General features: G+C 46.6%; 1 protein-coding gene across 1 annotated transcript in view; it reads right to left on the reverse strand.

Annotated features, from left to right (window-relative positions):
- The window catches only part of PRKD1 (protein kinase D1), a 290,788-nt gene that overhangs the window by 77,371 nt on the left and 187,926 nt on the right, over positions 1 to 25,491 (reverse strand). Inside the window, exons 10-11 of the mRNA XM_030215182.1 lie at positions 19,818 to 20,097; positions 16,504 to 16,556 (exon numbers count right to left, since the gene is read on the reverse strand). Coding sequence (XP_030071042.1) covers positions 16,504 to 16,556; positions 19,818 to 20,097 — 333 coding nt within the window. The remainder of the gene's footprint in view (positions 1 to 16,503; positions 16,557 to 19,817; positions 20,098 to 25,491) is intronic.

Here is a 25,491-nt window from a genome sequence, read left to right on the forward strand (position 1 = left end):
AGGACGTCCTCGGTATTTTTGAAACTTAAGATGGATGTCCATCTTTTTTCGAAACTACAGTTTTCCCCGGCCCCTGATTTGGATGTTTTACAAAGATGTCCAAATCCAAACATAGAAGTTCCTTTCGAAAATGCCCCTCCAAGTCTTATAGTCGTATGTTTTTTAGGGATATATCTTTTTATATGAAGTTATAAATGTTTATTTATTACGTTTTCTTTTCACAAACAGATGTGCACAGTGACCCCTGAGGCAGACGTCTGTGTCTGTTGAAACACGTCCAGTGTTGGGTCCTCTGTTTTGGTGTTTTAATAAATCCATTTTGAAGTACATCTCCTTCGTGGATTTGGTCATTGTGTCATCCTCTACTCCTGCTTTGGTTTCTGTGTTTGGATATATTGTCCATACATTTTTATGCATATTTTGTCTGAACATTTTGTCTGAACACTGAACATGTGGGATAATTTCATAAAGCTTTTTCTAAGTGTAAAGCCACCCTTACATGCAGAAAAAAATGGATTGATGAAATTGCATGATTACATGCATATGTAAGAAGCATGTGCATTTAAACGAGATCAACCAAAGCCTCCAAATAATGCACACTTGGGCAGACGCATTCCAACTAAAACTTAATGCAGAAAAAACACAAAGTCTGGTACTCACCTTACAACATAACACAAAAAACTTCACCACCATAATCACACCATACTGTTCCCTTCCTGTCTCACAAAACCTGAAAATTCTAGGAGTCACCATTGATCGAAACCTCACCCTTGATACCCACATGAAAAACATGACGAAAAAGATGTTCTACACCATGTAGAAACTTAAAAGAGTAAAACCTTTCTTCCCGAGATACATCTTCCGTACCCTGGTACAGTCAATGGTAATAAGTCATCTGGACTACTGCAATGCACTATACGTTGGATGCAAAGAACAGACAATCAAAAAACTCAAACTGCCCAGAATACGACCGCCAGACTCATATTTGGAAAAACTAAATATGAAAGCACAAAACCCCTAAGAAAGTAACTTCACTGGCTCCCACTTAAGGAACGCATTGCGTTCAAGATCTGCACGATTGTACACAAAATCATTCATGCAGACGCCCCAATCTACATGCTAAACCTAGTAGACCTACCTTCCAGAAACGCCACAACATCATCCCGCAAATTTCTCAACTTGCACTACCCCAGCTGCAAAGGACTTAAATACAAGCTGATGCATGCCACTACCTTCTCTTACATGAGCACGCAGTTATGGAATGCATTACCTACAGACTTGAAAGCAATCAACGAAACAACTATCTTTCGAAAATCTCTGAAAACATTCTTCTTCAACAAGGCCTACAATGAAAGCCTACTACCTCACTAAGTCACCTCACCAACCCACTCAATTATGAATGCCCACCTTCTATAACTACCCCAATCACTCTCTTCCTTCTTCTCTCTTCCCTTCCTTGATCACTACATATTACTAACTGTATCTGATATCCTGAAATGATAATGTTAACAAATCTATGTAAGCCACATTGAGCCTGCAAATAGGTGGGGGAATGTGGGATACAAATGCAATAAATAAACTGTGGGCACTGAATATCCATGGCTAATTTAAACTACTCTGGCTGCTGCAGCATATGTGAGCCCCAGGCAATATTCACCTGGGGCCCACATAAGACATTTTTGCGAGCCCCGACCGAATATCGGCCGTGACTCACATAACTGGGAAAACCCTTTGTGAAGTCCTCTGAACCCCCTTTGGCCCACAGAAAAAGGCCCCTCCTCTCGTCTCCCCCTTCCCCAAGCCTGTGAACTCAACAATCCCGCTCCTACCCCCTACTCCAGAATGGTACCCCCAACCCCTGAGGTTTCAATGGGCCCCTTGGCCAACCTCCAAGCATTGGTGGTCCAGTGGGAGTGATGGAAGAAGGAGCTAACCCCCCTTGTTCCTACCCTTAGTGGCAGTATCATGAACATGGCCTGCAGTACACCTCGGGGTTTGAGGGGCTCAAAAGCTGTCCTAACTTGGCCAGGTTAGCTATGCGATTGCCGGCATCTAAATAACCGCCGGCTCATCCCCAATTCCCGGCAGCATTGTCCGGTTTCGTGCGGCTACATATCCAGGGGTTAGGTGGCCACAGGTGATTTAAGTGGGCAGCTGCTTCTCCTGCCCACTTAAATCGCTTTGAATATCGGCCGGTGTGTGCCTATTTTTATAAGATCTGTGTGTAGGCATAACCATGCACATAGTTTGGGCAAAGTGGAGCAGACTTGCAATGTAAATGCATGCATTTAATTAAATAGGCATGTACATATGTGGAGTACATGCATAAATTTAAACCTCTTTTGGAACAGGTGTTGGTACTTGTATGGCATTAGGGCTGGATCTAGAAAACTATTTTATAAATGCACATAAACATCTATGTTACCTTTATAAAAAAATAGACACCTTTTTAATCCTGTCAAATAGGCATCCTGTTATAAAAGTACCCACATATGGACAACTTATATCTGTATAAAGTTAAGACTGATATTTCTGTGTTCATACTTGGAGTGATACTTGTTCAATATAGTTTGAGTAAAGTTATGGTTACTAAACTGTGGTATGGCATTATAGTTTTGCAAATTTGCAAAAGGGAAGAATAAAAGGCCCTTGGATCAGCTGGAATTTCATATAATTTATCAGTGAAATTTAGGGATCTGCATTAATTTGAAACAACATTTCCCATGTCAGGGCTATGTGCCTATGTGAGTTCATGTGAGCAGGACAGAGGAGATGGAAAAACCATTGGCATGCATAAAATACACTTGAAAACTCTGTTATCATCAACATTTAACATTTGTTTATTTTCAAATTTAGTAAGCAAATTTTTTTTGTAGGGAGAATGGTTCACAGAGGGAGGGAGGCCACCCCAGGGAGAGGAAGAGGACAGATATCAGGAGGTGGCTCAGTTAAGGGTCATGAGATGGGGGCCTCTGGATGATACCAGTATGCTCTAGGAGAGATGCCAAGTCCTCAATGATATCCAGAATATATCCTAGAGCAAGCTCTGTCCTCTCGGTGTCTTTCTCTATGACCCTTAGCCTCCAGTCCAGAGCCTCCTGCTACTGGGCCATCTCTTGCAACAATGCAGCTTGTGTCCTATTTCCTGTACTGACAGACTGTTGTCCCCCAGATGCCAAAGGGGATGGTGCATTGCTGTATGAAGGCTAGGATATTGTCGCTGCAGGATGGCCTGAACTGCCTCACTGTCAGAGAATATTACCACCTCCTGATTGTCATCATCTTTTTTTGGGGGGGTGGCACAGTAGGATGAGCAGGGTTGGGTGTCTGTGATGGAGGGAGTTGTGAGGGATGATTAGGAGGGGTGGGAGAGCTGTGAAAAATGGTTGGGAGGCAGTAGGATAAGCAGCGTTGGGTGGCTGTGATGGAGGGAGTTGTGAGGGATGATTAGGAGGGGTGGGGGAGCTGTGAAGATTGGTTGTGAATGAGTGGGTAGAGGGGCCCAGCAGTCTCTGTCTGTCCTCTTTTCCTCCTTCCACCTCTATAGATAAGTTGTTCTGGGGCCAGGCCTACACCCTCTTCTCCAGAGAGTCCAGCAGTTTGATCATCAGTAATAGAAACGTATCATAATGTCAGCAATTAGATCCATGAACCTGTGGGAAATGCAATCAGAATGTATCATTGTCTCACAGTTTTAGGGTTGCTTTGCAGGTGGCGGCAGCCTAGCAGGAGGATGTGTGTGCATTTCTGGAACACCAACATGAAGATTTGCTGTGATATGAGCACTCACTGTGTGTGTGATGTGTTGTGACCAGTGGCATGTGTGCTTTCAAATGGCATATACTAGATGTGAGCTCTCACAGCAGTCATGGGTGGATGCCCTCATTGTGGAAGCATATGTGAGTGCTTGATACTGACCTGCTCCTTTCACCTTCTGGGCACAGATCCCATGGAGCAACTCTGATCTCCTGTGGCACAAGTATCTGGCCCTCTTCTCCAGGTCTTCAATCTGTATGGAAAAGGAGAGAAGAAGAGAAAGAGGTTAAGCCACTCTCACCTGACAGTTTCTTTTCTGCAACCTTCCTCGGCCGTGCTTCCCACTATATCACCTATATAAGCTCAGTCAGCTAGTGCTGTCTTATGGGGGTTCCTTGGTGACTATGTTATACAGGGATGGAGCAGCCATCCTGATCATGGTGCACTGACAAGGCAACCTGTCCTAAACATTCTTCTCACATGCACCTCCTAGTCCATCTCTCTCAGTGTGTTGTGCGCTTATGTGGACTCTATGCACACCACTGACATGATAGTGCAGATATAGGGTGTTCTATTGTGAGACTGGAGGGGGGGAGGTGTTTGCAGTCATATTCTACATGCTCATATTTGTTGTCCCTGTGAGCATATGTGCTGTCCCTTCACCTATCCTCCATTTAATCTTGAAGGTACTGACAGATCTCCCCCCCCCCCCCCCCCCACCAACACACACACCACAGGGTTGTGCTACTTATACACGTTCACCCTGCAAATTGTTGACCCATTTTCTCACCCTCCTTAGTCATTCCACTGTGTTTCCTATTACTTGTTAGTTTAGAGGATGTGTGGACATAGTGCTACATGTGCTGTTAGACTGTACTGACAGCTCCTTGTCCTGCCCACATTGCATCACATGATGTGCTATGATTGTGCTCACAGACCTTTGCTTATAGACTGTATTGACGGCTCCTCGCCCCCCCCCGCCCACGTCGCATCACATGACATACTACGTAAACTGCCACTCCAAAATTCAAATCTGTATTAACCTACTACCTCTAGTGTTTCGCTGTTCTTTACTCACGCACTTGTGTGATTGAAACTCTTGTGGCTTTTTTTTTCAGGACTGGCACTCACGAACCTTTGCTTATAGACTGTACTGACAGCTCCTTGTCCCACGCACATCACATCATAAGACACACTAGGTAAGCTGCCACTCCAAAATTCGAATCTATATTAACCTACAACGTGCAGCGTTTTGCACTGTGGTGGCAAGCCGAAGCAGCTCGCCCAAGGAGCAGGTAGTGCTCCTTGGCCAAGATCTTGGGGACGAGTTCTGAGGGCTCATTTACTCAAGGCATGTACTGTTCCAGTGTTTTGGGAACACCAGCCTCTGTGTCTTCATCGCTCCCACCACTGGATTCCTCAGGTACGTTCACTACACCGCATTAAGCCCACCACGTCCGCCCCCTCTCTTGGTCTGTGCTTTTCAGCGGCTCTATTAAACTGTAGGTCAATCCAGTCTAAAACTTCTTTCATCTGTGACTTTCTTATACATACTCAGACTGAGCCTCTATTTCCTACTAAAACATGGTTCAAAAGGGGTGAGGTACATTTTCTCTCTGAGTCCCTTTCACTGGGCTATGATGTATTTTCTTCTGTGTGGTCCTCCAAGATAGGAGGATGCTTCGCTCTGACCTGCATATTTCAGAACTCTCCAAAAATAAGCCTTACACGGAGGCGTATGTGCTTCGACCCCTCTGCATTTCCTGCTCATTTATTGTTCTCCTTCTTTAACCTCAGATTCCTGGAAATCATGCCTCCAAAGATTATCGAAGCTACCATTTGTTTTCCAGACCTTTTGACTTTAGGTGATTTTAATATCCATGTAGATACCCCTCATCATCCCCATGTGTCACATTTCCTCTCCTTCTTAGCAGAGCTTAATTTCCACCAGTGGGTTCCCTTTCCAACTCATCATGCTGGTCACACCCTTGACTTAGTTCTAACCCCTATAGGAACTTCCTTTAGTCTCCTCCTTTAACTCCACTCCTCTTTTCTGATCGAATCACTACTGTGTCTGCTTCAAGCTTACCATCTACTTCCCCCTACAACCCCATTGTTTTTTGTTACTGGTTCAGATCCACATGACATTTGACCGCAATACTCTCGCACCTCTCTTTTTTCCCTTCCCTCTATCTAACCAACAAACCCCTGGATGAACAGGTCTTAAACTGGCAAACCATTCTGAAAGCAACAAAACCAAGGAGAGCTCACTCCGCAGAACATGAAGAATGCACAAAACAGCAAAGCGAACGATTGTTGGCAGAAAATCTTTATTCAATAAATATGACCCGATATGGACTGTGTTTTGGCTCTAGGGCCTGTGTCAGAGGTCTGCAAATTCAACACTGTCAATGAATGATCAATACTAAGCTCAGAGTCTTCAAAAAGACTATGAAATTCAGATATCAGAGTGACTCGCTTGCCAAAGGTCTGCTCCCACCAACATATAAGCAAAAGTTGATCATTCATTGACGGATATTATATTTTAGTGTTGAATTTGTAGACCCCTGATGCAGGCCCTAGAGCTGAAACATGGTCCGTGTCAGATCATATTCATTGAATAAAGGTCTTATGCCAATCATTGTTCGCTTTGCTGTTTTGTGCATACCATTTTGAAAACCACTTTGGACTTACTTACCCCCTTAAGCATTGTTCTCTCGCTCCCTTTTCCCATAAGCCTTGATACCACAGTGGCTTCCATCTTCTGAAGCAACAAGCTCACAAACCTGAGCAACATAGGAAGAAATCTAACTTTGCTGAGAACTTATACCTCTGCTGAGCTTCACATAGAGAATACAACTATCACTTGGAAAAAGCTAAAGCCTCCTATCTCAACCATCACATTACCACCAGACACTCTATAGAACTTTACTGTATGTACTGGACTCTTAATACTGCCCCCAGTCCTCCTAACAATTTGGCTTAGCCCTCTGCTGAAGATCTAGCTCATTTTTTTCAGTTCTATAACAAATTTCGATCCCATCTCCCTTGTCTGATCAACTCCTTCTTGTCACCCCTCAGGAGTATTGGGTACCCCATCTTGTTCTGACTTCCAGTTACAATCATTTGCCTCTCTTTCTCGAGTAATGTCATAAATTAAACCTTTGGCCTGTTGGCTTGACCCCCTCCCTTCCAACTGGTTGAAGGAGCACCATCTTTAATTTTTTCCCGCTATCCTCTCCATTATTAACCTTGGCTTATCTTCAGGTATTGTATCCTCTTTGTGGAAGACAGCTGTTTTATGCGCTATTCTAAAAAAGCCCACCTTGAACCCCACTGTCCTCAATGTCCAAAGTTCTTGAAAAGACAATATTCTTGCAATTAGCCTCTTTTGCACAAAGAACCTTTGCCCTCTATCCTAGACAATCAGATTTCAGATCACATCACAGCACCAAAACCATACTTACTGGCATCTAGTGAAATGCACTCCCACCTAGACAAGGGATTCTTTACTCTAGCTACCTCCCTGGACTTCTCTGCTCCTTCCAACCCTATTGATCACTCCATACTTCTTCGTATCTATCTGCCCTCGGTTTAGCTGATGCTGTTTTATAATGCTTCTCTTTTTTTTTTTTTACCTACCACTTATTCAAGGTTATAGCTCTTTCCTCTACCTCAGAAGCCTGTCCACTTTATTGTGGTGTACCCCAGGGATCTGTCCTAGCTCCCTTACACTTTAATCTCTTTCTTAGTCCCTTAGCCACTTTATATCTACGCTGATAACATTCTTTTTCTTTATTACACCGACCCTGATGCCCCTCGAATTGCCCTACTACAGGCTTGTCCTGATTCTGCTTCCTGCTGGTTGTCCACTCACCATCTTATCCTGAACACAGACAAAACTACTGTATGTTGGATCACTGCTCGTCCATCCAGTCCTTCACAGCCTCTTAACTTAATGAGTAAGACCAACATCCCTGTTGAATCTTTCCATTATCTTGGGGTTACTCTTGACTCACAACGCTCCTTTGATCCTCAAATTATGAATCTTCTCAGATTGAAAGTTTCATCCTTCACCAATTGTGATCTATAAGGCAATACTTATAGACTCTTTCCAAGCCCTTATACTTTTACTCCTTTCCAGTAGGCTTGACTACTGTAACCATTGTTTATTCCGGTACCACTCAATTATCTTGAAGGAAGCTACAGACACTTCAAAACATGGCTAGTTGCCTCCTTTGCCACACTTTATTATCATATCAAGTATCACCCTTTCTAAAGGACCACCATTGGTTACCAATATCTTTACATATTTAGTATAATATTCTTTTCTTGGCTTTCAAAGCCTTTTTAAGGCTCACCTTCCTATCTCAGCTCCCTTACAATTCCCTACACTTCCTCTCATTGAATATCTACCAGATGGTTTTACTTGGTCAAAACAGGCCCAATATTACAAATAAGGCATAAGGCCTTTTATTTCACCGTCCCTGCCCTCTGGAATAAGTTACCTCTATCAATATGAAGTGAACTGTCCTTACCTCATTTGAAAACTGCCACTAAGACTTGGCTCTTTCAGCAGGCCTTCAATGCAAGAGGAGTGGAGGAATAGTGCAGCAGCCTGAGAACATGGGGAACTAGGTTCAATTCCCACTGCAGCTCCTTGTGACCCTGGGCAAGTCACTTAAACCTCCATTGTCCCAGGTACAAAATAAGCACTTATATATAAAATCTAAACTGCTTTGATTGTAACCACAGAAAGGGTATGATACATACCTGTAGCAGGTGTTCTCCGAGGACAGCAGGCTGATTGTTCTCACGACTGGGTGACGTCCGCGGCAGCCCCCACCAACCGGAAAGAAGCTTCGCGGGACGGTCGGCACGCAGGGCACGCCCACCGCGCATGCGCGGCCGTCTTCCCGCCCGTGCGCGACCGCTCCCGCCAGTTGAATGACTAGCAAAAGATGAAACACACAACTCCAAAGAGGAGGAGGGAGGGTAGGTGAGAACAATCAGCCTGCTGTCCTCGGAGAACACCTGCTACAGGTATGTATCATACCCTTTCTCCGAGGACAAGCAGGCTGCTTGTTCTCACGACTGGGGTATCCCTAGCTCTCAGGCTCACTCAAAACAAGAACCCAGGTCAATGGAACCTCGCAACGGCGAGGAAACAACAGAAATTGACCTACGAAGAACAACTAACTGAGAGTGCAGCCTGACCAGAATAAATTCGGGTCCTGGAGGGTGGAGTTGGATTTACACCCCAACAGATTCTGCAGCACCGACTGCCCGAACCGACTGTCGCGTCGGGTATCCTGCTGGAGGCAGTAATGTGATGTGAATGTGTGGACAGATGACCACGTCGCAGCCTTGCAAATCTCTTCAATAGTGGCTGACTTCAAGTGGGCCACTGACGCTGCCATGGCTCTAACACTATGAGCCGTGACATGACCCTCAAGAGTCAGCCCAGCCTGGGCGTAAGTGAAGGAAATGCAATCTGCTAGCCAATTAGAGATGGTGCGTTTCCCGACAGCGACCCCTAGCCTGTTAGGGTCGAAAGAAATAAACAATTGGGCGGACTGTCTGTTGGGCTGTGTCCGCTCCAAGTAGAAGGCCAATGCTCTCTTGCAGTCCAATGTGTGCAACTGACGTTCAGCAGGGCGGGTATGCGGCCTGGGGAAGAATGTTGGCAAGACAATTGACTGGTTAAGATGGAACTCCGACACCACCTTCGGCAGGAACTTTGGGTGGGTGCGGAGCACTACTCTGTTGTGATGAAATTTGGTATTGGAGCATGAGCTACTAGGGCTTGAAGCTCACTGACCCTACGAGCTGAAGTAACTGCCACCAAGAAAATGACCTTCCAGGTCAAGTACTTCAGATGGCAGGTATTCAGTGGCTCAAAAGGAGGTTTCATCAGCTGGGTGAGGACGACGTTGAGATCCCATGACACAGTAGGAGGCTTGATAGGGGGCTTTGACAAAAGCAAGCCTCTCATGAATCGAACGACTAAAGGCTCTCCAGAGATGGCTTTACCTTCCACACGATAATGGTAAGCACTAATCGCACTAAGGTGATTCCTTACTGAGTTGGTCTTGAGGCCAGACTCTGATAAGTGCAGAAGGTATTCAAGCAGGTTCTGTGCAGGGCAAGAACGAGGTTCTAGGGCCTTGCTCTCACACCACACGACAAACCTCCTCCACTTGAAAAAGTAACTCTTTTTAGTGGAATCCTTCCTAGAGGCAAGTAAGACCCGGGAGACACCCTCAGACAGACCCAACGCAGTGAAGTCTACGCCCTCAACATCCAGGCCGTGAGAGCCAGAGACTGAAGGTTGGGGTGCAGCAACGCTCCGTCGTTCTGCGAAATGAGAGTCGGAAAACACTCCAATCTCCACGGTTCTTCTGAGGACAACTCCAGAAGAAGAGGGAACCAGATCTGACGGGGCCAAAAGGGCGCTATCAGAATCATGGTGCCGCGGTCTTGCTTGAGCTTCAGTAAGGTCTTCCCCACCAAAGGTATGGGAGGATAAGCATACAGGAGGCCGGTCCCCCAATGGAGGAGAAAGGCATCCGACGCTAGCCTGCCGTGTGCCTGAAGTCTGGAACAGAACAGAGGCAGCTTGTGGTTGGTCTGAGAGGCGAAAAGGTCCACCGAGGGGGTGCCCCACGCTCGGAAGATCTTGCGTACCACTCTGGCATGGAGCGACCACTCGTGCGGTTGCATGACTCTGCTCAGTCTGTCGGCCAGACTGTTGTTTACCGCCTGCCAGGTACGTGGCTTGGAGGAGCATGCCGAACCGACACGCCCAACGCCACATCCCGACGGCCTCCTGGCACAGGGGGCGAGATCCGGTGCCCCCCTGCTTGTTGACGTAATACATTGCAACCTGATTGTCTGTCCGAATTTGGATAATTTGGCAGGACAGCCGATCTCTGAAAGCCTTCAGTGCGTTCCAGATCGCTCGGAGCTCCAGGAGGTTGATCTGCAGATCCTTTTCCTGGAGGGACCACAGACCCTGGGTGTGAAGCCCATCGACATGGGCTCCCCACCCCAGGCGAGATGCATCCGTCGTCAGCACTTTCACGGGCTGCGGAATTTGGAATGGACGTCCCAGGGTCAAATTGGTCCGGATGGTCCACCAGAGCAGTGAAGTGCGGCAACTGGTGGAGAGGCGGATGACATCTTCTAGATTCCCGGTGGCTTGGAACCACTGGGAAGCTAGGGTCCATTGAGCAGATCTCATGTGAAGACGAGCCATGGGAGTCACATGAACTGTGGAGGCCATATGACCCAGAAGTCTCAACATCTGCCGAGCTGTGATCTGCTGAGACGCTCTGGTCTGCGAAGCCAGGGCCAAGAGGTTGGTGGCTCTCGCTTCGGGAAGGTAGGCCTGAGCCGTCTGGGAATTCAGCAGCGCTCCTATGAATTCCAGAGACTGAGTTGGCTGGAGATGGGACTTTGGGTAATTTATCACAAACCCCAGCAGCTCCAGAAGTTGAATAGTGCACTGCATGGACCGGAGGGCTCCTGCCTCCGAGGTGTTCTTGACCAGCCAATCGTCGAGATATGGGAACACGTGCACTCCCAGCTTGCGTAGGTAGGCCGCTACCACCACGAGGCACTTGGTAAACACTCGTGGGGCAGAGGCGAGCCCAAAGGGCAGCACACAATACTGAAAGTGCCGTGCGCCCAGGCGGAATCTGAGATACTGTCTGTGAGCTGGCAGTATCGGTATGTGAGTATATGCGTCCTTTAAATCCAGGGAACATAGCCAATCGTTTTTCTGAATCATTGGCAGAAGGGTGCCCAAGGAAAGCATCCTGAACTTTTCTTTGACCAGGAATTTGTTCAGGCCTCTCAGGTCTAGGATGGGACGCATCCCCCCTGTTTTCTTTTCCACAAGGAAGTACCTGGAATAGAATCCCTGCCCTTCCTGCCCGGGTGGTACGGGCTTGACCGCATTGGCGCTGAGAAGGGTGGAGAGTTCCTCTGCAAGTACCTGCTTGTGATGGGAGCTGAAAGACTGAGCTCCCGGGGGACAATTTGGAGGCAGGGAGGCCAAATTCAGGGCGTATCCGCACCGCACTATTTGGAGAACCCACTGGTCGGAGGTTATGAGAGGCCACCTTTGGTGAAAGAATTTTAACCTCCCTCCGACCGGCAGATCGTCCGGTACGGACACTTGTAGGGCGGCTATGTTCCCGTGGATCCAGTCAAAAGCCCGTCCCCGGCTTTTGCTGTGGAGGCGCAGGGGGCTGCTTAGGCGCACGCTGTTGACGAGAACGAGCGCGCTGGGGCTGTCCCTGTGCCTGACGAGGCCTTCGGGCCGGCTGGTTGTACCTACGCTTCGCAAAAGAATAGGGTGCAGCCTGCCGGGCCCGGGAAAAATGTCCACCTGTGGAGGTGGATGCTGAAGGCGCCCGGTGGGAGAGCTTGTCGAGAGCGGTTTCCCGCTGATGCAGTTGGTCCACCATCTGCTCGACCTTCTCACCGAAAATGTTATCCCCCCGGCAAGGGACGTCAGCCAGTCTCTGCTGGGTGCGGTTGTCCAGGTCAGAGGCACGCAGCCATGAGAGCCTGCGCATCACTATACCTTGGGCCGCAGCACGAGATGCCACGTCACAGGTGTCAAAAATACCCCTGGACAGGAACTTTCTGCACGCCTTCAGCTGCCTGACCACCTCCTGATAAGGCCTGGACTGCTCCGGCGGGAGCTTCTCGACCAGGTCCGCCAGCTGTTGCACATTGGTCCGCATGTGGATGCTCATATAGAGCAGGTATGACTGGATGCGGGTCACGAGCATGGAGGATTGGTAGGCCTTCCTCCCAAACGAGTCCAGAGTGCGAGACTCCCGCCCCGGGGGCGCCGAGGCGGTATCCCTCGAACTCCGTGCCCTCTTGAGAGCAGAATCCACGACCGCTGAGTCATGGGGCAATTGGGGCCGCATGAGCTCTGGGTCAGAGTGGATCCTGTACTGGGACTCTGCTTTCTTGGGAAGGGTGGGGTTAGTTAATGGTCGCACCCAGTTCCGGAGCAGCGTCTCCTTCAGGACATTGTGCAGCGGCACCGTGGAGGACTCTCTAGGTGGTGATGGATAGTCGAGGACCTCGAGCATCTCGGCCCTCGGCTCTTCCACAGAGACCACGGGGAAGGGAATGCTGATAGACATATCCCGCACAAAGGAGGCAAAGGAGAGACTCTCAGGAGGTGAGAGCTTCCTCTCCGGTGAAGGCGTGGGGTCCGAGGGAAGGCCCGTAGACTCCTCTGAGGAGAAATATCTAGGGTCCTCCTCTTCCCCCCACGAGTCCTCATCCTCGGTATCGGACATTAGCTCATGCAGCTGAGTCCTGTACCGGGCCCGGCTCGACGTCGAGGCACCGAGGTCTCGGTGTCGTCGAGCGGTGGACTCCCGCGCCGGCGGGGACGGAGCTCCCTCCATCGACGTCGACGGGGACTCCACCTGCGTGGCGGTCGAGACCGGCACCGCAAGCGGCGGCGGTGTCGACAGCCCCGGCGCCGGGCTAGAGCTCGCCGGCGCCACAGTCATCGGCGCCGAGGGCGCAAGCACCCCCGGCGCCGGCACAGCCTGGCGCATCAGCCCTTCCAGGATCCCCGGAAGGATGGCTCTGAGGCACTCGTCCAGGCCCGCTGCCGGGAAAGGCGGTGGGGCCGGTAAGGGTGTCGGTGCCGGAAGCTGCTGGGGGCCAGGAGACGGCACCGAGGTGCCGGAACCCCGACGCGTCGGTACCTCCACAACCGACGGAGACCTCTCCTCACGACGATGACGCTTCGGCGTCGCCTCCTCTCCGACATCGGGATGCACCGAAGGCGACCGGTGACGACGCTTCTTGCGGAAAAATCGCGTCGGCGAAGTCAAAGTCGTCAATGGTGGCTAAAATCACACCACGAAAAACAAACGACTGAGCGGCCACTAGGCCGCAACGTGGCGTCCCCGCTGGAAGCGAGGGAAAAAAGGGAGCGCGTGTCCCACACGCGCAGGGTTTCTTTTTTTTTAAAAGGAAACCGGGCGGTAACTAAAACCGATAAACAAAGTTAGAAAAAAGCACGATCAGCGTATACGCGATCGAACGATCTGGCGGCTGAACAGAGAGAGCGCAAAACACGACTCTCTCCAGGCGCGGAAAAAAAGGAACTGGCGGGAGCGGTCGCGCACGGGCGGGAAGACGGCCGCGCATGCGCGGTGGGCGTGCCCTGCGTGCCGACCGTCCCGCGAAGCTTCTTTCCGGTTGGTGGGGGCTGCCGCGGACGTCACCCAGTCGTGAGAACAAGCAGCCTGCTTGTCCTCGGAGAAAGGTGGTATATCAAATCCCATCCCCTTTCATGGCTGCTCTCCTCTGTGTTCCTACCCCACTGTTTTCATTTCCTTGTTTCCCCTGCCTTCCCCCTCCTTGTTCCAGTATCTATTACTCTCTGAATGAATGACCTCTTTCCTTTTTAATGATTGTAGTTCTTTTCTAACCCATTTAGTCTGTAACCCTCTCAGTTCTGCTTCTCAGTTGATGTGGTATAGCAAAACCTAAATAAAGAATAAATGCAGTGATTGCATGTGGGGGCAGGTGAGGTGGGATATGCCTATGTGAGTGCTGCTGGGTCTTACGTGCCTTGTCTATATGTGAAGTCCTCTTTATCCCTTTCCCAGCCTCAATCCTATCCAGCTCTATGTATGTGCTGGTGATGTCTCTGGCACATCTGCCAATCAAACAAGTTTGCCAATATTTTGGATGGAATTAATTTCAAAAACTTCCCTTACATATCCTATCTAGCGCTCTCCCCCTAGCTCTACACCTCTGTTGCCACTTACCTTTCTAGGGACTGATACTTGCCTGTTGAAACGCTTCCCGAGTTTCTCTCAGGCTCTCATTATTTTGACATGGTCCCTGCTCTGGCCAGACACAGGGAACAATTTATGTTCCCTTGACAGGAACAGTCTAGCTGGGAGGAAGGTGTTAGCAGCTCCAAAATTCAGGAGTCATAGCAGCTGTATTTCAAATGTCCCCCTTGTTGTGACAACAACACATATATCGTGTACATATATATATATTTTTTTTTTACAGCATACACGTCTATTCTGTATAGGGCACACCCTTTATAGAATACATGCATACTTTCTGATGCAGCCATTTAAGCACACCCCTATTTAACTGAGCACCCTTTATAGAATTGCCCTTCTAGTATAGGATTGCATGCTAATGCATAATGGGGGCAAGAAAGAGACAGTAACTAACATGTAACATGTAGTTTACTGTTCCACAGTAACAACCATGCCATCTTACTGTGCAGTCACATGAATCAACATCAGGATTCTTTTTTCTCTATATTGCAACAGTGCTCTCTACAAGTAAATTTTAACAACAAAACCTTAATGTGATTCAGTAAATAGGCCTCTTAGACTAACTTCAGGGAACAGCTCACATCTGAAATAACGTATCACCTGTGTACAAGTCTGCATATATCAAGTAGCACTAAAAGAATTCTAAATATTATTATTGCATGAACACATCAGGGTGTTTCTCTGTTTCTATGCCCTGTTGATTATATTAGACTAGGCTGAGATTAAAGTTCAAAGGGATTTAACTGGGCAGGAGAGGCTCCTTCTCTGTTAAATCACTTATGTCTGCTTAAGTTCTGAAATTCAGCAATACTTAACTGGAGAGTGCTGCTGAATATCACCACAGACTGCCCCGCACTGTCCTTGAGTCTCCTGGGAGGAGCCAGGACTTCTTAACTGGTTAGTGGCCATATTCAGACTACTAACTGGTTAATTAATTTGCTAAAGTTAAGGCGGCAAAAAGGCTGTTGTAACTTTAGCTGAGGAGGTAACTGGGCACCGGTCTGAAAATTGGCTAATGCCCGGTTAACCTCTGGGCAGCGTCTGAGGGGTCCCGACTGCCCCCTGTCCTGATCCTTTCCCGAAGCAACGGCGCAGCCCGGGGAGATCATCCACTTCTGAAATACCATGAGGCTGCCATTGGAGGGCATGCCAGCCATTTTGACAAGGCAGCCATGCCAGGCAGGAGCAAGTTGCTATATTCCCCCTAGACCTGCCTGTATTCCTCTTAGTGTGCACATGTGCTATCAATGGCATATACTAGATGGGAGCTCTCATTGTTTTGAGGGTCACTGGTCAATGTAGCTGTAACAGCAGAAGCTACAGCTGGGTCAGTTGTTGACAGCAGTTATGGGTGGATGCCCTCTTTGTGGAAGCAGGTCAACAGGGCACTGCAAATGTATACCCAGGGGGATCTACAGGGGGTGAGGAAGACCTACTGGAGTGGGGGGTGGAGGATTGTGTATTTTAGAGGGGCAGTTGGGACCAAGGCAGAGGGAGAGGGGATCATAAAGGCTGAGGCACCTCTGCTGGTCCTGCATGATATTCAGTCAGGGCCTGCAAAAGTGTCTTATGCACACCCTGGTTGGCCAGGACTCGCATAAGCTCTGGTGACCAGTGCACTTTCAATTAGCCCCAGATATTCAATGCTGGTGCCCTTACATGGCTTGATATTGAACATCTGAAGCTAATTCTGCCACAAGTTAAATATCAACTGGTTGATATTTTACTGGAGATGAAAAGCTGATATTTGTCCCTCTTTCAGTACAATCAATATATAATCTTTTTATAAAATGAGCTTGATAAGCAAATTAAATCTTCAATCTCATGAGTGATTTGAAATTAATGCTTCATTCCGCAGGTCCTACAGAATCACCACTACCTATTAAGCACTTACCACATTCTCCTGAATCTGGCAGTTGGATACAGAAATGCTAATGGATGCATCTCCTGTAAGAAGAAAAGTCAAGAGTTAAGAGCCTGCTAGAATTGTAGTTTTAAGCCGTCAGACCACTGTCCTTTGCTACACGTTCATAAGTGTTCCAAGGCCATTGTAACACCAAGTTCTTTCTGCTATTTATGTACCTGATTTACTATTTGCAAGTCATGCTTGCTTCATTTAATATTTAACCCTTCCACTTCATAGCCCCTATACCAAGACTGTCAATTTTCCAACATCAACACACTAGCCTCTTCTATAGCCCCCTGCAAGATCTTTCTTTTTCCTCTCACAGACCTTTTCTTACAGTGTGCAGCCATCATAGACCCAGTCGCAAAGATGACAGCAGAGAATCAACAAGCTTTGTAGACATATGGGCCAAGCCAGCACATAAATGGGCTCTTATAAAATTACAAAGCTGGCGTGTACATTTACAGTAATTATGTTCAGGGGTGAGAGGTAGAGTGTTGGTAGAGTAGCAATTTAAATGCATATTGTAAAAAATATGTGCATCTCATGTAAAGTACATGCTAACATGTATATCTGCTCTTGACCACACATAATATCTGTACCTTTAATCTAGGTGCAATTTCTGCAGGATTTATAAAGACACAAAGAGGGGCATTTTTGAAAGAAACGTCTAAATCAGAATTTGGACGTTTTACAAAGACGTCCAAATTCCGAACAAGAAAGAAGGTCATTTTCGAAAAAGATGGACGTCTATCTTTTGCATTCGAAAATACAATGGACGTCCAGTGACTTGGATGTTTTGTGATTTGACATCTTTGTTTTTCGGCCATTTTCGGGAAAAAAAAAAGAAAGTCCAAAATGTCCAAAATCAAGCCATTGGGACGGAGGAGCCAGCATTTTTAGTAGACTGGTCCCCCTGACATCTCAGGACAGCAATAGGGCACCCTATGGGGCACTCTTCATAAAATGCTCCCAGGTACACACCTGACCATTGCTCCCTTACCTTGTGTGCTGAGCCCCCCAAAACCCACTACCCCCAACTGTACACCACTACCATAGCCCTTACGAGTGAAGGGGGCACTATGTGTGTGTACAGTGGGTTTCTGGTGAGTTTTGGAAGCCTCATAGTTTCCTCCACAAGTGAACAGGTATGGGCCTGGGTTCACCTGTCTGAAGTGCACTACACCTACTACTAAACCACTCCAGGAACCTGCATGCTGCTGTAATGGACCTGAGTATGGCATCTGAGGCTGGCAAGTAATGTTGTTCAACACACTTTTTGGAGGTGGGAAGGGGTTAGTGACCACTGGGGGAGTAAGAGGAGGTCATCCCTGATTCCCTCCAGTGGTCATCTGGACGTTTTTGCTTTGATCCATTATGGCTGAAAGATGTCCAGGTCTTAGGAACACCCAAATCCCGCCTTGAACATGCCCCTGGCACGCCCCCTTGAGATTTGGACATCCTTCTGATGGACTTCAGAGGAAGACGACCAAAAAGAGGTTTCGATAATACTGATTTGGACATTTCTGTGAGATAAACGTCCAAATGCTGACTTATGTTACTTTTTGGGCATCTATCTCTTTTGAAAATGAACCCGATAGACACTTATGTGTCTTTATAAACAGAAGAAAAATAGGTGCTTTCCTGCCCTATTAAACTAGATGCCCTGTTGTAAAATTACTCCAAAAGAAATCAGGAGGGGCACAGTCACTGCAATGCCCCGAACTGGAGCACATTCTAGCTCTGTTATTTTCAGTCCATATGACTGGAAAGCCAATTATCAGTGTTTTGCCTCTACAGTTAAGCCTTTGACAGCCTCTGCAATATAATAATAATTTTAAAATGGTGTATGGCATAGGATTCTGTACAGGGTTTAATTTGACTTGGGAAGAAGGAGGGTAGGCAATGCGCAGAGAACAACCTGAGCATTTACTGCCATCCATTAACCTAGTGGTAAGGGCTCATGCACTACCCACACAGTAACCATGCAGTGGGCTCCAACTGCTGATTACCGCTGGGAACACCCCCCACAGTAGAAAACAGAAAAGTATTTTCTATCGTGGGATTCAGTGCACGCCAAATTCAAAATTACCACTGGGTACATGCACTAGCCCGGCTGTAGTGCCAAATTGGTACGCACTACCCAAACATTAGCCTTCCCGCACCTTAATAAAAGGGCCCCTAAGTGATAAGAAAATCATGCAAACTAAAAGGGTCCTAAGTCATTATGGACAATATCAAACATCTAGAAAAGAGGCTTTCCAAACATCTTGTTCTGGAGTTTGTTGCATTTTAATCACTCTTACGTTTTCTGCACTTTAAATATTTATTTTTAATTAAGGTTGAGCAGCACAATTTAGGGCCTCTGCATGTCTTCCTGTATTTTGAAAAATATTTAAAGAAAACACATATGCCCATGAACTCAGAGGCTGCACACCCTTTTGGAGGACAGTCACCATAACCTTCTAAATTGTGATGATGTTTGATTGTTTTATGCAGTATTGGTCTTTTGTCACTACATTATCTTGGTATACAAGAATGGATGAGTATACCAGTGATTGCTTCTCCAACTGAAGCTCCATGTGACTTTGGGCAAGTTCTTTTACCCTTTATTGCCTCATATACAACTCAGGGGCCCCTTTACCAAGTGGCAGTAAAAGGTGGCCTGCGGTGGCATTGGCACGTGGGATTGCTGCATGCCGAGGCCACCTTTTACCACAGTAAGAGGGCATTTTGTGAGTTGGGGCAGTAAATAGATGTGTGCCACATTAAAAATTCAGGAGGTGGTGAGGGCTCCAGCAGTAACCCAGCGACAATTGGGCAGCATGCTGCAGTACCCAATTACTGCTGGGCACACCTACTCCGCCGCAATCAAGCGCTAGGAAATAAAAAATTTTTTCTACTACCAGCACGTGGCAAAACTGGAACTACCGCTGGGCTCCTGGGCGAGCTCGGAGGAAGGGCCAATCCGCCATATGCTACTCCAACATAAGCCCTTCCGCCCATTGATAAAACGGCCCCTTAGGTTGTAAGACACTAGGGCAAGAATCTATCAACTTTACCTGGATATGTAACTTGCCTTGACCTTAGATTTGCAAAAAGTGAGAAATGAAACCTAAAATCTAAGACTCCTGCTGGAAATTCAGAAAACAGCAGAGGAGTGCTTGAAATGATTTAAAGCACACGTTTAAGAATTTACCATAGCTACAGACGAGTATTACACCTTGCTATTTGTACTTCTCAAATACTCTTGCTGATTACGATGGTTTAGACCACAGAGAATGCAGGAGGGATAGACTCACTATGCTGATTGTGCCCGACTCCAACTGAGGCTCCTTTGGGATTGACAGGCATTAGGGCATGTTGTATGGCTGTCTCCCACATCTGTGCAACATCCAGGCCCACACCGCTGGTGAGAATATTATTACCAGGAGGGTTATTTGAAGGATTTACAAGGTTTTCCCCTACATAATAAATAGCATTTGCTGTGGTGATTTCAAAGCAATGGGGGTTGGCCCTAGGGGGTAGTAATGTAAACATTTTTGCTGGTTCCAGGCATAAAATCTCAGATAGCGGAATTTCCTGAAAAAGAAAACAAAACAAATGAACACAAACAAAAATACCTGTTATAAAATAAAAACACAACTTAGTAAAACCATTTTAAAATCAATCAAAAAAGAAATAACAAAAATATGAACTGAAAGTCAACAGATTCATAAATTTATGAGTGAGTTATACAGTACAGTGACTTTGTAATGGGGTAAGATCTCCTCTTCCTCTCTATTTTCTATCTCATTGCTTTAAGTTAATCAATTGCTTCAACTGTTTGTTCGTGTTTTAATGGACTTTGGGACCCTTTTACCAAGCTGTGGCAAAAGGAGGCCTGTGCTGGCGGAGGCATGTGTTTTTCACGCGCGCCGAGGCCGACTTTTACCGCAGCAGGTAAAAGGGAAGTCTCTCTTCCCTGCAAGAAATGGCCATGTGGCAAGTAGAGCACTTGATGAGCGGCCATTTTGGGGGGGGGGGCCTTACTGCCACCCACTGAGGTGGCGGTAAGGGCTCCTGCGCTAACCCGGTGGTAACCGGGCAGCACATGGCACTGCCCAATTGCTGCTGGGTACACTCCAGAGCTACAAAAATAAATATAGTTTTGTAGCGCTGGATATGACGGCGCGTTAGGGGTGGGAAGTACCACCGAGCTACTGCAGTAGCCGGGCAGTACTTCCCGTTTAGCGAGCGGTAAGCCCGCGTTGAACTTACCGCCGCTTAGTCAAAGGGGCCCTTTGTCATTTTAGGGCAGTACATAAATACCTCGACACTTCGGCTTGCCTTACCCTTCTTTATTCATCAGTACTTACATGCTCAGACTACTGTACAACTGCCCATGCCGGAATTACCTCTTCTTTGATGAAGCATTTACAATCAGTTCAGAATACCTCTGTTTGCATTGGCTTCCAGTTACCTTTGGAGTTCAATTTAAGATCTTATGTCTAACTCATACCATTAAATATCAAGATAATTACCTGTTATTAAGTAAATTGCTGAAGTCATTCCTCTTTAGGAAATTTCTTTCTGTAGGTGATCTTAATTAGGCTTAGTTTAGGATTGTAGTTCTATACAAGTTTGTGGTATCTCGGCAATGTTTATCTTTGGAATGGTTTTGTACTTTTTGAAATAAAGGGCCCTGTTTACTAAGGTGCACTAGCATTTTTAACGTGTGCTAATGCTAGAGACACCCATAGGAATATATGGGTGTCTCTAGCGTTAGCGTGCATTAATTTTTAGCATGCACTAAAAATGTTAGCACGCCTACAGTATGGCTTAGTAAGCAAAGCCCTAAGTGTTATACATTATTTTACTTATCTGCTTGTTCCCACTGTGCTTTGTAAGCCACATTGAACCTGAGGTTGTTTGGGATGTGAGGTATAAATGTCATAAATAAAAACATAAATTTCTGAAGCCCCTGCTTACTTCACTTCTTTGATTACCCCATATATCCCCCACACATGCACTACATTCTTCTTACGAATCACATCTTGCTATTCCCTTGGTATTCCCTGATAATGCCCAGTTCGAAATGGCTCATACCTCAGCTTTCTTTTACATCGCTCCAACTCTTCCAAAGAAGTTACACTCAGAGTCATTCTATAATCAGCACCTACATTTCAGCGCTGATATCTGCACGCATCCATTTACACCAATAACAACCTGGTGTAAATCTCAGCACGTAAATTTAGGCGCTTTGGGCCATATTCTATAACTAGGCGCCTAAATTTTGGAATGCCCATGAAACACCAATTTCCCCACACATAACACGCCTCTTTTTCCTCCAAACGTTAGAAGGTCAGTGCACATCGTTACAGAATACGCTAAGCGAATTGTGTGCCTAAATTCTAAGTGCCAGTTAGTGCTCATTATTGCTTAAGTGCTATTATCAGCGCTCATTAGCTTGTTAAGCCAATTAAGTTACATGCGGTGTTATAGAATCCACGCCGATTTTGGTGCCTAAATCTAAGCACACTACACGTACAATCCAGGGGCATACATGCAATTTCATGCTGATCTGAGAATCTACTTTATCCAGAAAGCTTCTGATTTGTCAGCAGAACCAGTGGAGGGGCCTTGACAATTTATATACCTGTATTTGTCAATTTGTGAATCTGTTGACTTTACTGGTATTTATTTGCTTTTCTCTTTTCAGCTCTTTTCTGTTTTCCTGTCCTATTAGCTGATAGTATTTCTTTCCTAATGATTTTAGGCTGTATACCACCTTGTACGTTCATCTGTTAGGTCATATAGAAAGAACTCAATGAACATAAACAATCATTGGAAGAGATCTGAGGCATGTGCTTTTTGTCTGAATTCTCCTTTTTTGGAAATCTCTTTCACCTATTCTTCCAGGGTGCATATATTCTTCCATTTCTGCCTTTAACATTAACAAGAAGCTGCATGATCTAGGCTTACATTTGTGCTTTTTTTGGGGGGGCGGGGGGGGGGGGGGGTGCAGAGATTTGAGGGATAAGAAACTGAGAATTCTGCTAGAATCTAACTTCTCTCCTTCAAATCCAAATAAATATAGCCACTTCTTCAATGCAACTGAAAATTAAACCAGCTGTAAGATTAAAACTACTTTCTTTCCTAGGACTGGCAATGGAAAATAAACCTTGCAGAGCTTGTCCACAGTTAAGTAGCCACAGTTAGAATCCTACAGCAAGAGTTAGCAGTGTGAAGGACAAGAAACAGTTTGAAAGGCCTATCCTTTCTACTATCAGAGCTAGGCAGAAAGGGAAAGAATGTACGTAAAAGTACATGTGCTACCTATATGGCAATCCTTAAAACTCAGCTATGCTGTCCTTATGTACCATGGTAGATGACTCTCAGACCATGCTGGAACCACACTTGAACATACTGAGGATAATTTTATAAACTTTCTAGCATGCACAAAACCCTGTTTTTTGCACATATAAGAACTTTTATAAAATTACTCCAGATGGTGTGCGGGTTAATGTATAGACACTGACAAGAAGGCGTGTACTTTTACATGACCCATATGCTCTGGGGCAAGTTTGGGTTGAGCACAGGTGACATTATGATTTATGCATGTACATTATAAAATACACACATATGAGCATACTTTATGTACTAATTAGCCAATATTCAGCACTATTTAACCAGCAAGAAACAGCTCCTGGACAGTTAAATAGCAATTAGCCAGCTATGTGCTAATTATTCAGTGCGAGATAGCTGATTATTACTACTATTTACTACTATTTAGCATTTCTATAGCGCTACAAGGCGTACACAGCGCTGCACAAACATAGAAGAAAGACAGTCCCTGCTCAAAGAGCTTACAATCTAATAGACAAAAAATAAAGTAATCAAATCAATTAATGTGTACAGGAAGGAGGCGAGCAGGGTAGGTGGAGGCGAGTGGTTACAAGTGGTTACGAGTCAAAAGCAATGTTAAAGAGGTGGGCTTTCAGTCTAGATTTAAAGGTGGCCAAGGATGGGGCAAGACGTAGGGGCTCAGGAAGTTTATTCCAGGCGTAGGGTGCAGCGAGACAGAAGGCGCAAAGTCTGGAGTTGGCAGTAGTGGAGAAGGGAACAGATAAGAAGGATTTATCCATGGAGCGGAGTGCACGGGAAGGGGTTATCTCCACTGAATATTAGTGCTTAGCGTATAGGGGGAAATTCTATATATGGTGCCTAAAAAATTGGTGCTGAAATCAGTGCCTAGAATGATAAGACTATGCTTAGTTCATATTTCAGCACCTAAATCCATGCACATCCATTTACACCAACGGAAATGTGGTGTAAATCCCAGCACATAGATTTAAGCGCACTGCATATATTCCATAACTAGGCACGCAAATTTTGGAACACCAATGATATGCCCATTTCCCCACCCATAACCTCATCCCTTTTTGCCTGCATGCGTTAGAAGTTTGGTGCACACCGTTACAGAATATGCTTAGTGAGCTGTGCGCCTAAATTATAATCCTTACCAGTTAGTGCTCATTACTGCTTAAGTGTTGTTATCAGCACTCATTAGTTTATTAAGCTGATTGAGTTGAACCCACATTGTTATAGAATCTGTGCCGAATTTGGCACAGATCTCTAGCAGGTTTATTTTCGAAAGAGAAGGGCGCCCATCTTTCGACACAAATTGGGAGATGGGCGTCCTTCTCCCAGGGTGGCCCAAATCAGCATAATTGAAAGTCGATTTTGGGCACCCTCAACTACTTTCCAAAGTTCCAGGGGCGTGTCAGAAACATAGTGAAGGCGGGACTGGGGCATGCTTAACACATGGGCGTCCTCGGCTGATAATGGAAAAAGAAGGGCGTCCCTGATGAGCACTTGGCCGACTTTGCTTGGTCCATTTTTTCTTGCGACCAAGCCTCAAAAAGGTGCCCGAACTGACCAGATGACCACCGGAGGGAATCAGGGATGATGTCCCCTTACTCCCCCAGTGGTCACCAACCCGACCGTATTATCAAAACAAAAGATGGACACCCATCTTGTTTCGATAACATGGGTTTCCCCGCCCCTTCACCGGGACGTCCTGCGAGGACGCCCTCAGGAAAACTTGGGTGCCCTGTTCAATTATGCCCCTCCACGTGCACTATATAGAATCCAGGGGATAGCAGCTAACCAGCTATATCACACGATATAACCAGCTAGCCGTGAATATTCAGCACTTTGCTGGCTATGTTTAGCAGCCAAATCGGACCACCTAAATAGCAGTCCTATCTTTGGCAGTTATAAACTTAACTGGCCAGCGATGAATATTGACTTGGCCAGTTAAGTTTAAGCCGGCCCATAAAAAATGGATATTCAATGCCAGTCACCGGAAATGGCCCAGCATTGAATAACCAGGCTCAGCGCCTGTAGCAGAACTTAGCTGGCCTGCCTAACACAGGCTGAATATCGGCCTGGTACGAGTCCACAGCTTCAGTCTAGACGCAATTACTGACAGTTTATCCCTGTATTTTAAAAAAACACATAGGTGCCTAGGTGTCTTTATAAAACAGGTTACAAAATAGACACCTTCTCGACCTCCAAACCTAGGTGACCTTTTATAAAATTATGTAACTGCACTGGAATGCTGGCAGTGCTTACCACCCATGCTAATATCCTCTGAGTTTTCATCGGCTGTTGGATGATCACTGGTGCACCTCTCTCTCCTATGGCTACATGACATGGTCATCTTGGATCTATTATTGTTTCAATGGTTCCTCTAACCATTACCCTTTGTGGAGCAGGAGCGTATCTGGACTCCAGCGGTAGGGGGGCCAGAGCCAGAGGGAGGGGGCACATTTTAGCCCCCCCCCCGCCATTGTCAGAGCCCCCACTGCCACCAATGACTCTCTCCACCCCCCTCCCGCCGCCAACCCTCCCCCGCTGCCGTTGCTTACCTTTGCTGGCGGGGGACCCCAACCCCCGCCAGCCAAGGTCCGCTTCCACCTGCTGCTGCCT

This window comes from Microcaecilia unicolor, chromosome 9 (genome assembly GCF_901765095.1).
Source record: "Microcaecilia unicolor chromosome 9, aMicUni1.1, whole genome shotgun sequence".
Classification (NCBI taxonomy): Eukaryota; Metazoa; Chordata; class Amphibia; order Gymnophiona; family Siphonopidae; genus Microcaecilia; species Microcaecilia unicolor.